Source organism: Hakea prostrata, chromosome 7, assembly GCF_041222555.1.
Source record: "Hakea prostrata isolate BN-2017 chromosome 7, UWA_Hpros_2, whole genome shotgun sequence".
In the NCBI taxonomy this organism is placed as follows: Eukaryota; Viridiplantae; Streptophyta; class Magnoliopsida; order Proteales; family Proteaceae; genus Hakea; species Hakea prostrata.
Window position 1 is genome coordinate 4,739,765 of NC_142606.1, and position 11,933 is coordinate 4,751,697.

At 36.9% G+C, this 11,933-nt stretch overlaps 1 protein-coding gene across 2 annotated transcripts; it reads right to left on the bottom strand.

The window, feature by feature from the left end:
• Positions 1 to 1,427: 1,427 nt before the first annotated feature.
• Positions 1,428 to 4,261, bottom strand: LOC149009178 (inositol-3-phosphate synthase). 2 transcript variants are annotated; one of them, XM_089162076.1, is made up of 9 exons: positions 3,952 to 4,261; positions 3,756 to 3,824; positions 3,506 to 3,641; positions 3,171 to 3,422; positions 2,721 to 3,059; positions 2,461 to 2,637; positions 2,162 to 2,350; positions 2,013 to 2,075; positions 1,428 to 1,920 (listed from the first exon to the last, which is right to left on the bottom strand). In XM_089162076.1, the coding sequence occupies exons 1-9, from the start codon at positions 4,137 to 4,139 to the stop codon at positions 1,801 to 1,803; spliced, it is 1,533 nt and encodes a 510-aa protein (XP_089018202.1). In that variant the 5' UTR covers positions 4,140 to 4,261; the 3' UTR covers positions 1,428 to 1,800. The 2 variants fall into 2 exon arrangements, with proteins under 2 accessions (XP_089018202.1, XP_089018201.1); XM_089162075.1 differs by having other exon boundaries at positions 2,721 to 3,063; positions 3,175 to 3,422; positions 3,952 to 4,260.
• Positions 4,262 to 11,933: the final 7,672 nt, after the last annotated feature.

Consider the following 11,933-nt stretch of genomic DNA (forward strand, 5'->3'; position numbering starts at 1 on the left):
AGGTAGTTTACGAAAAAGTACCAGCTGGTGTTTCTGATTTTGTTTTATACGCAAAAAGATTTTTGTCTTTAACGTAGGTCAAGGACGTCTTGTCGTTAATGTTAATATTGGGTTTGGTCTTACCGAATTTCACTCATAAATTGACTGTGGAGAGCGTTTTACTTAACCACGTGTACAAGTTCATCTTCCCCATCGTTGTCGGTGGTTTAAAAATAATATAATTATTTTGGAATAAAATGCCTTTTTTTTTTTTTTTTTTTTTTAAATGAGAACTTTATGTATTTAATTAAAAATATAGCCGCACTTCCTACATTAAAAAGTCAAAAGAGCGGATCCAAGATAAAAGGGGGTGAGGCGTGGTGATACATAAATCAATCCTGAGAGAGGGCCACTGATTTGGCGAGTTTGTCGACTGTAAAGTTTGCTCTATAAAGGATGTGTGAGGATGAACATTCAGTGGCGGATGCCACTAACCTGAGGATATCTGTAAGTAGGTGAGAGATTTTCCAGTTTCAACAAGATGTTCGATGTGTAAGAGAGAACACTAGCGTTTGATTGTCACTTTCCACGTGGACATGGGAGATCTGTAAATCGAGGGCGAAATTGAGTCCGTGTCAAATAGCTAGTGCTTCAGTGATAAGAGAGTCTTGACAGCCTGTTCCTTGTCCAAAAGCAAACATCACCTGGTGATTAGAATTGCGTGCTGGACCGCCAATCCTTGAACATTTTGGCTCCGAAAAGGAGGAACAGTCCACGTTGAGTTTAATCTGGCCCCTGGTAGTAGAGGTTCCCACCTGATGATTATTGGTTCTTCGCTAAGGGTTGTAATGCTGGGGGAGAACTCAGTTATCGCCTAATGTAAGCGTTGTATCACTGTGAGGAGATGCTTGATCGGACTGGATGACAAGGACTTGAAGTGGGGGGGGGGGAATGCTTCTTTCTTTTGTGGATAAGTATGGTTTGATAATAGATTTTCTACTCATCAATGAGTTGTTCAGGTAGCATTAACAACGCAAATTAAGGCAATAGAAATAAGATGACGTTGCCAAAAAAATGAATATGTCTGATTAAATGAATTGAGGAAACAATTCGTAAACTGTCTCAACCCCAAAATTCCCTTTTAAAAAGATTATGCTTTTATTAAAAATAAAAAAATAATAATAAAAACAAAACAAAACTAGGCACCCAGGCGATTCCTTTGCCGATGATTCAAAGTTCAATGATAACCAAGATTTAAGTTACTTCCTTTAACATGTTCTATTGAACACTCAAGATATTCAAAACTTTCCTATCCTAATTTAATCAACTTGTGTTTAATTTTAGGTTTGTCAGATGTAGTTGAACTGTTGAAGGGTGTACTGAAGGGAAAATAAATTATATAACTGGGTGGATTTGCAAATGGACAGAATGAGATGGAAATCCATTGATAAGCAATAACCAGTATCATAATATATTCGGATTTCGCTTTTCAGCATTTGATGATTTACCATTACAATTACCTCCAAGAACCCAGATCCAGAAAGCCGGATTAAAAGGCCCCAAGCCATAACTGGAGTCATTAACTACTGTCAATAAATAAAGAAAAACCTGCACAATTACATTCAAACAGAACGTCTCCACTTTCTTCCCCTTTCTTCTTTACCGGACTTGTCACTTATTACTGCGGTACAGTGGGTGGTGGCAAGTGAGTGGAGTGAAACAGAGTGAACGATAACATGAACTACACTGACGGAGGAAACCTAATACAAAACAGAGGGGACCCCTTTTAATCTGCTGATGGTCTTCACTGGCTTTCTTACTTCATTTGTATTCCAAAATCATGTTGTTCTCCGGAGCTAATCCAACGCAGGCCCTCAAGATGTTCTCAAGCATTGCTCTCTGCTTCGACAGAGCATTCACCACTGGAGTACCAGGTGGAACCTGTTTCAAACACAAACCCATTAAACCTCTTCATCTAGAGACCAAATTAATACTAAGAGAAGGAAAAGAGAAACGTGGGTTCTTTTTGTTACCAGTGGAGCTTTGGTGAGGTAGCTCAAAATGGTGGCCACAGGGTGGAAAGAGTGGAACTTGCCCTGTAAAGATTATAAGACAGTGTGAAACCCAAAACACCATTTTTAATTTCTTCAATTCAAAGTGGTCATAGTTCGAAGTGACAAACCTCTCCCTCAGCTTTGAACTCGATCCTACTGCTGAGCTCTGCCAGAAGGACCAAGTCCAAGATAATTGGAGCAGCCAACAGAGAATCCTCACAGGTGTTGTGAAGGACAATGGTGCTCTTCCCTCCCATGAATATCTCCGATGTGTACTCATCCATAGCTCTCTTGCTATCTCCAACGTATGGCACATACTGGAATTTCATCCCAAAAAGATAATAATTACAAAAGACCATCTAAATCCATTTTAAATCCGCTTAAGTTAGTTAAGAATTTATGACACAAGGATGATTGAGACAGATACCTTGATCACTACGACATGGTCAGGGTGCTCGCCTGGCTCGTAAAGAATGCCATTACTGGCAACCATGTCGTCCACTACATTGCTCTTTGATATTTCTTTCGATCGGAAGGTCTGAGGTGCCGAGAGATTCATGCCATCATTGTTTCCCAGATGGTTGTAACTCACTATTGATGTCGGCTGAGATCAGGACAATTTTATCATCAAATCATGAATTCTTTTCTCCATTTTAAGTACCTCAAGTTACAGAGTGAGACAATTACCTTAATTCCAGCACCAACAAGAAAATCAACCAATACAGACTTCATCTTGGTCTGGCCACTCTTGAAGTCATCTCCACCGATCAAACAGTTCCTCCTGATGGCCAAGTCAATCAACCCAGGAACAAAGGTGTTCTGAGGGCTTCCATTAATAAAAGGGATGTTCTCAAGAACACAGGCAATTGCGTACAAGGTTGAAGGGGATATTTCAGACTCATTCTTCTCAAGGGAAGCTAGCAGAGTCTCCATGGTGTCATTCAACCCCACAACTACATTACTATATCTTTCTGTGTTCGCTGTCCAAAGAACAACAACCTTGTCTACCTTAGTAGCTTCCTTAAAGTTTCTGCACACCAACCCATAAAAAAAGTTCAGAATTGATTAATTTAGCAGAGACCCCATCTGAAAAAACCACCAATGGTCTGCGATATGTAAGAGAAATTAAAGAAAAAGGTACCTTATATCCTTCATGATTTGTTCAACCTGCTCTTTCTTGGTACCCTTAAGGACGTTGTTTGCACGAGATCCTTGATTGGCAGCTATGAAATCAGCGTCAAAGATTCCAGGAAGTGGAACCATGGATTCCATGTAAGGCCTCAATTGCCTCTGCAAATCTATGTCGAATACCTTGGCCCTGGCCATGGCATCAGCCATGTTCATGTCGCTTATATCCCAACCCCCAAAAACAATATCATCAGGGTTTACCTGCGTAACGAAATCAAATGAGTTACTGATGCGAAGAAGACAATAACTCAAAAAGTATCGAAATTTGCAGCGAATCACAGTACCATGGGGAGCAAGCTCTTGAAAGGAGCATAAATTTCTTCCCCATTGAAAGATCCAACTCGAATGGATGATGCCTGAGTGAGAGATCCAAAATAGTTGGCTTGCTGTACTTTATCTTTGGTAGCCCAAGAGATTCCTCTGAGATCATTGCATATTTATGAGTTCAGAATCAAACAAGAATACCCCACACAAAAACCTACCATCCGATGTAAATTAAAGAAACCATAAATCCAAAAAGATAAAGAAACTCACTCTCGGTTAGCAATGACACCACCAGTAAGGGTTGAACCATTGTTTCCTCCCCAACCCACGAGCAAAACCCTAGAAAAGATTCACAAAGCTTAGGTTTGAAGAACAACAATCAAAACCAGATTATTTTCTTTAAGAGCTCAATTTTATTTCCATTAAGGAATAGCAACGAAGAAAATCAGCGAAATGAGTAGCTAACCCTAGCTTAGGAACACGAGTATCGGTCTTGAAATCGTATTGAACAGTCTTAGGCTTGACGATCCATTGATAGGTACCGTTCCTGTTCTCGTGAACAAGCTCAGTGGTTTCATAACTATACACAGATTGGATCTCATTTTCTGTGTATTTGACATTAGGGCTCTCAACCTTGAAACTCTCAATGAACATCGTCAATGGTGATTACTAAACTCGAACAGAAACTCAAAAACAGAAAACGAGAAGCTTCAGGAACCCTAAGCAGAACCCTCGTAACCTCAGAACAGATCGGTTTGATGATCGTTCATCCGAATCAGCAATCAGCGCTTCGTATATATAGAAAATAGAAGAAGCCCGCCCAGCGATGCGTGACGTAAGCTCGTTTTGCCGGGGCCCACTCAAGTTTTTGCTTTTATAATAGAGAAATGGGGCCCACTTAAACTAATTGCGCATTTGTGGTAAGAATGCTTCGGCTAAGGCTAAAGTAGGGCCAGCGAAAGGAACGGCTGATGAGTCCGGATCTGCGAGTTGATGACACGTGAGAGGAGTAACCGATCCGTGCGTGGGAGACACGTGCGAAAAGTAACCGAACCGTGTGTGGGAGACGAGAACGAGGTGACGCTAACTTTGATCTTGGTTGGAGTTGTGGGGCCCGCATCTGGGAGAAAGGAGAACGTCCCAGAAGGAATGACGGGACCACGGTTAAACTTGGATTGGACCCACTGATCTTGAACCGACCGACATGGGCTGCAATTGAACCAATCCTATCCAACGGATAAGAATAAATTTTGAATTTGGGGGTCGAGACAACTCTAATACCAAATGTTAAGTATTTGACCATTATACTATAAATTTTAAGGTTCAATCGGGCCAATTTTCTTACTTTTGTTTCTGTTCTTGGGTAAAAACATCTTTTTGACATTCTGTAAAATGCATTATTCATACAACTTTTCTAACTAATTCGATCTTAAATAATAGAATAATGAATCGTTTTAGGAAATGCTTCTAACCTGTTCTTATGTTTCCATTTCTCCATTCTAAAAGAATAGAAGAATGCCAAAAACGTTTTACAAGAACGTTACCAAACGCACCCCTTCCTGTATATGAATTCTTTCCAACTCAAAATTGTTGCTGTCCCAAATGCACGTGTTAAGACCATAGGCCACAAATAAGCCAAATCAAGCTCATTTTACCACATTATAGGGGGTTGACGTGTATTCTCGAATCTGGACCTTTTTCCATACAGAAAACAACTTCTATGGCGGCTATCCCTTCTTCCAGAAATGGAAAGACGTGTATGGTTCTTAAAGATTCAATGTAATACGCAAAGTAATAAATTGATAAAATACAAGTCACAAGTTTTGCTCTTGAAAATGTGAAGGTTGATTGGTGTGATTCCCTTGAAACTCTCACTAATTCGAGAAACTTAAACAATTTAAGTCATTGGATTGAAATCTCAATTGAAATTTTAGATTCGACAGATCTAAAGTTCTGTTTGACGGTAAATAGGCATGATTGAATCAATTTTGCTAATCCAACGCAAAAGAAAGCTATAAAATGTTGTATACAAATGGCAAAGAAAGATAAAAAGGAATCCATGGTTATTGGACCACGAAGCTTGAATACCATAATTGAACCCAACACCACCTTGTTTGCTTTTCTCCCTTTTGGTGAACAATGTGAGAATCTACAGCAATGGTTTAAAGCCAGATGCATTCAGCCACTCTGTTTTGTTTAGTTATGTCTCGTAAGAGTTTGAACTACAAGTAGAGAATGCATAATTTTGATGAAGACATGTGTGTGTCTCTTTTGCTTTTTGTTACGCATTAATATGGTATGGTCCCTCCATATCAATTAAAATCCAAATTTGTTGTGGTCAAGATGAGAGTGACTCTTAGTAGTGTTGTTTTGTGCCCTTGGTGCACTACCCCTCTGCTTTACTTCCAAGTGGCCCATACAATTACCAATCCTCTTTGGGGTGGGCCCACATCATCATCCATTTTTCACAAAATTTTTTTTGTCTTTTTCCTCTTTTCTTGTTCTTTTATGACTGTTTTATAAGCTCTATCAAGTGGTTGAAAAAAATTTTACCCATCAAGGTAGGGGTCCATGCTTACTTCACACTTTTTTGTCACATCTTAGAGATAGGATCTACCTCTGAGTGCTAATAAAATGAATCACATATAGAGCCCTAGTAGACTTTACGTGAACTTTTTCCTAGTATATAGTGAAAATGTATGAGAAGAGCGCAGAACTCTATTTAGAAAAGTAAAATACCTAGACATGAATTTTTTTTTATTGGATTTAAGTTTTTAAACAACCTTAGAATTGATGTTCAGCTATTGAAAACAAAGAATTTGTCCAGAATTTGCGTGCAAAAATAATCACATGTCAAATTGGTGAAAAAAATGGAACCCTAGAATGTCTTCTTTGCACTCTGTTCATGGTAGAAAAGTTAAGTGTTGAAAATTGAAATTTATCATTGGGTATTTTTTTTTTTTTTGGGTAAGAAATTTCCATTAACCAAAAAAAAAAAAAAAAAAACGCGAACAGCCTAGGCAACTGGAGAGCATAACTCCTGAAGCCAAGGAACAAAAATAGGCCAAACCGTCGTACATGGGATCGAAAGGGCCCTCCTTGCAAGAGCATCCGCAACTGCGTTTATCGCTCTTGGAACAAAACAAAAGGAGCACGAGAGGAAAGAAGAGCATAACTCCCTAATATCCTCCACCAGAGGAGCTTAGCATAGGGGAGGGAAACTGGAAGCATTGTTTATGTATTGGACCAGTATTTTACAATCTGACTCTACGAGAAGATGATTACAATCTTCTGAAAGTGCAAACATCAATCCAGCTCTCATGGCGAGAGCTTCCCCTTCCAACACTGAGTTGCATAGTACCGGTTCAGATACTGCCTATAAAATTTCTCTTTTATGATTTTGCAAAACATAGCCGACACCACCTTTGTCACTTCCTTTACACCAAGACACGTCTGAATTCAACTTTAATTTACCTTGAGGCGGAGGTTATTTCTGTTGATTTTCATCAGGTATTGATGCATATGGGCAACTTTTGGTTGCTTTTTTGTGGGTTTCCTTCTTTTTTTTTTTTTTTCTGGTTTGGGCCTACATTTTCCTCTTGAGGGGTTCAGTGTACCATTTGGCTTTCTCTTCTTTCATATTTTGTTGTTTTCGCATTCGTAGATGCGTGATAAAGACAAGAAAAGATTCTCTTGTCAAATAAAGTAAAATGTTGAATAAGGGCGCGTTTGGTAACTGCCAAAGAACAAATTTGGGCGTTCTTTCATTTTAGAACGCCAAAAAATGTTTTGTAAAATGGGTCATTCTTTCATTTTCACAAACAAACTAGTTCAATTTTCATGGCTAAGAAAACTTTTTACAAAACAATTTTAATTTGTTTCGGCGTTCTCAAAAACAAAAAACATATCGAAATTACGTCAAAGAGGGTCACTCAACCCAAACTTTAGTTACACAACTTCTAACTCTTTCCCACCTCCAAATGAAGAGATTACGAGATGAATTCTTCCAGATGGTATATATAAGATTTCTTATGACCAAGTTTCAGATTGTTTTCAATCCCTTTCACATGAAATGACATTGTTGTACTCCTAACACAAGAAATTGCCCCCACTTTAGTTAGAAAATCCTACCAAATCTTAAGTTTTCTTTTGATTCATTTCTTCTAGCTCCATCTATTTTTATCCAAACCCTCATTATTTTCTGGTGGTGTAATCTTGTATCAACTGCTTTCCTTTTCTTTTCTTTTCTAGAAAAACGTATGTGTTTTGGTTGTTGAGGTCCCCTTGTGCACAAATAATAATGTTGATGCGTACCTGTGCCTTGCTTTAATGTTTGTAGGTGCAGTAATTGATCACTCGTTTCTTACTTTCCGACAAGTGTGTGGTTCACATGGTCCTCTTTCTAGTCCTTCCACAGGTCCTTTTAAAGCTCCTAGTAGGGCCATTGTCTCCCGTCTTTTTTTTCATGACTTTGGTACTTAGGTCAAAACACTGCTAAATAATTCAAATGTGATGCTTTTCATGGGTCCTATATATATTCTATCCTTATTATATGGTGGAAAAGCTTCAGGGGTGTAGTTTGTACTCACCAGACATAAAGGTTATTTGAATTCTTATTTTGCACCTTTATTGACGGGTAGTGGTCTGTGTTCTCCTCACATTTATCCACCACACATTAGGAGAAGCTTATCTTTAAGTTATAACAAAATAAATCAGAAGTGAGACTTTCCAGTATATGTCAAGTGGATCGAGCTCCTTCCTAATGTGTAATAAAAAATTAAATAAGTATGAGGAGAACACAGACCTCTATCCTGAAGGATAGTGAATTTGGGCTCTCACCTTTGTCAGAAAAAGAAGAAGAAAAAGAGAGTTGCAATTAATCACATCAAAAAAACATAGAAAATAGAAGAAAAAACAATCTTGGTTCTAGGGTCTCTTAGTCTCATGTATGGGAGGGTTTCAACGTTCTCCTTTTCTCCAGTAATAAAGAGGGTTTCAATGTCGTTAGGTGCACGGTATTTGGCATATTTGAATTTTCATAGCTTTGGTAGCATGAAAGGAGAAGCGCTAGCAATTGGAAGAGCTTTAGTTGAAACAAATGAAAATGGGCTAGATCATATTGTTTTGTAGTTATCAGCCATATTTCTAAAGATCAACGGTCCTCTCGTATCACAATTAGGTCTTTAAGACTAAAGTTGAGTCCTGTGTTTTTGAGCATGTTCCTAGGTTGGCAAACTCAATAGCCAATAACCTAGCTAGGAGGGCCATGTCAACTAGGAGCATGACTTTGGTGCCTATTTCCACTCCGTGTTTCAAAGATCTTTGTATCAGTTCTTCTTCGAGCTCTGTTCCTAAATAAAATCTCTTTTGAACCAACAAAAAAAAAAAATGTCCTTGCGTGGTTAGTGTTTGTTCACAAATTGTTGAGTTGATAGATCCAACACTGCATGTGGGCCTCCTCTAAAACGGTTGCTTCGACAGCAATAATGTGGGAAGGCAAACCTCAGTGGCCCATGAAAAATTATGGGCTTAAAATGAAAACATATCGACATGGGCCTAATGGACAAGCCTCGGTCAAACTCATCTATGCCGGCCCGGCCCATACTGACTTGCACACTGGTTGGGCTCTAGCTGGCTCCGGCCCACCAAGGGTAAGCCCTTAGAGCGACACAATGAATTGCAATAAATGAATGGTGAGTCGGTGACAAATAGAATCAATGAGAGGGGACCCAAGCTCCACTCTTTTGTTACACGTAATGGCTTCCTTTAATTATCAATTAAGAATTAATTAATTGGCCATTTAAACAAGAAGTAAGACAATTATGACCTAAAAAGTCCAATTTTCTCTAAGTATGATGGTCCAAATAGTTAAAGTCAAATAATTTTTTAAGGCATTAGAAGTGTTTATACACTGGTGACTAAAATGTCAACTAATCTATGTTTGAATGATCAAAATGTCTTAAACCATACACCCATTAATCAGTTAAAAAATATTATAAGGTCTACCTAAAAAATGAAATAGTAAAAAATTCTATGGGACCTTGGTCCTTAAAGTGCTACTAATTTTTGTATGATCTCTAGTCATGGTTAAGCTCCAGCTTATATATGATTAGATTTTTTTTTTTTTTTCAATCCCTTTTTATAAATGAAGAGCAATGGGCTTCCACTGAACCTTTATAACAAGCCTTCTATTTTTTAAAATTATTAATCTAACCTGTTTATAGCCTTAGGCAATTTAAGTGATAATTACTATTGTCCCTTGTAGAGCAACTTACTACTTTATCCCTTCTATTTGTTAAGTGAAGACATGGCAACTTTTATTTATTTAAAAATCTTAAAATAATCATCTTAAAATAATCCAAAGATATATTTTTTTTTTTTACAATGGGGCTTTATTGAGCTAGGGGATGAAAATGTTAATATGCCTCAGTAGAGTTAAACCTACAACCTTTTCACTAAGAGGTGTTGGTTTCAACAACTAGAACAACTTTGCGTTGGCAATCCAAATGTTTTATTTTACTTATTTACACTTTATATTAAATCACATTGTTACCTTAGTAATTAGGGAAAAAATTAATCCTAATTTGGTACCTCATTTATTTTTTTTTTTTAGTTTTTTTAATTTGGTGTTATTTTTGAATTTTTGTTATTTACTTTTTAATTTGATGTTATCAATTTTTAAGAAATTCCTTCCTTCATTAGGTTTCCATTTATTTACTATATATTTTTTTTTTTTGGGTAAAGATTTACTATCTCATTGAGCATTATCAATTTTAAGTTGTTCATTTCCTTACTAGAAAAAAAAAAATTTAGATAGTATTTTTTTGAAATTCAAAATAATAAGAATACACCTCTAAAATTTGTATTTGATATGAAAATTTTTTTCTTTCTGAATGAGGATAGTATTGTGTTTTGACTTTTTAATCTTAGTAGGACAAAATAAATATTAAACACTACTATAACGGTCTCTTAACACTGTTAGAATTGAGGGGGACAACAGTAATTTCATAAAGAGTAGGATTTTTTTAGTAATTAAGCTATAGTACAGAGAGCAACAGTAATTATCTTAATTTAAATTATATGAAAAGAATATATAGATAAATGTCTAATGTCTCTTGAAATGAGTGCCACTTAGATATGGGTCTTACAAATTCTAGTGGAGGAGAATATTGGATTCCAACCATAAAAATTATTTACTAAAAAAAACCATAAAGTTAACATTAGATAAAATGCTAATAATTGTTGATGCACATTAAAAGATTCTTTTAAAAATAATGTATCTTAATAGCATATGTATAATGCACATACACTGCATTTGCTAAAGATAGATCATATTAATTAAATAATTAATTAGGAGGCCAAGTTTGAGTGGATTAGTAGCATGATAATAATTAGTAATTTAATTAACACGTAAGTAAATAATAGACGTGGGAACAGAAGTTTGTCCTTTAACACTTCATTACTCATAATTGGATGTATCGCCCAACTTTATTAACTAATTAATATAAAAATAAGATTTTTGATATTCATTCTCTCTCATTAGAAGTTCTGTAGATGCTTCCGTCTTACAGTCTCTATTGGCCTTCCATGAATCCTTGACCCTTTCTGATAACTTCGAGGAAGATTTGCTCTTGAAGAGGCTAAAACTGTGGTAGATCAAAGAATTTTGAAAATTTATGAATCTGCAGATATCAATATCAATCTGTTCTAAGGTTTTTTTTCTTTTCCAGAAACATGATCAAGAATTTCAACACTTCTACCCACACTGGGTTTTTGGGTTCCTCCAGTTTATCTTGTTTACATCGATCAATCCTGAAGTTGTTTGACAGTTGACTTTTGAGAAGATTTTTTACACGGAAGTGAAGAAAAGGAAGTATTCTAAATAGCTAAACAATTCATGCATCCACAGTCCATGTTGGAAGGTTCTGTGGTTTTATATTCATCGATGAACCCAAGGCTCATCAACTCAGAGATGGTGTTTGAGTGTCAGTTGTGTATAAGTTAGTGGATGGGAAGGAGACAGGTGTGGAAGGACGGAGATTGAAATAGATTTAAATTCTTTGCATTTAGGCTGAGCTTTCGTTTGGGTGTCTAATGGTTGGATGTCCTGCCTGTGGTATCAAGGTTGGCTTTTAGACAAGGTTTAAAGTATCCCACGATACCAAACCCGATACGTACCCATATTTGACCTAACTAATACGATACATTTCGATATGTCTTTCCACTGAATTACACTAAAATACATTAGTGAGAACGATAAAATACTCGTTACAGGACGATACGTCTCTTAAAATCACCTGACTGATATGATACTCGATATCGATACTTTAAACCTTGCTCTCAAGTACCATAGACAGGGCATCTAGCAGCTGGACGTTTAGATGAACACCTTGCTCGGATGCAAAGGATCTTAATTCGATTCAAACCCATAAGCTCTTTTTTAACTTA

Excerpts from the sequence above, each read along its gene's own strand:
- LOC149009178 (XM_089162076.1), bottom strand. The coding sequence starts at position 4,139 with ATGTTCATTGAGAGTTTCAAGGTTGAGAGCCCTAATGTCAAATACACA. Across the intron at positions 3,642-3,755 it reads GGTGTCATTGCTAACCGAGA|AGGAATCTCTTGGGCTACCA; the intron begins GTGAGTTTCTTT and ends CAATGATCTCAG. Across the intron at positions 3,423-3,505 it reads TCAAGAGCTTGCTCCCCATG|GTAAACCCTGATGATATTGT; the intron begins GTACTGTGATTC and ends TTCGTTACGCAG.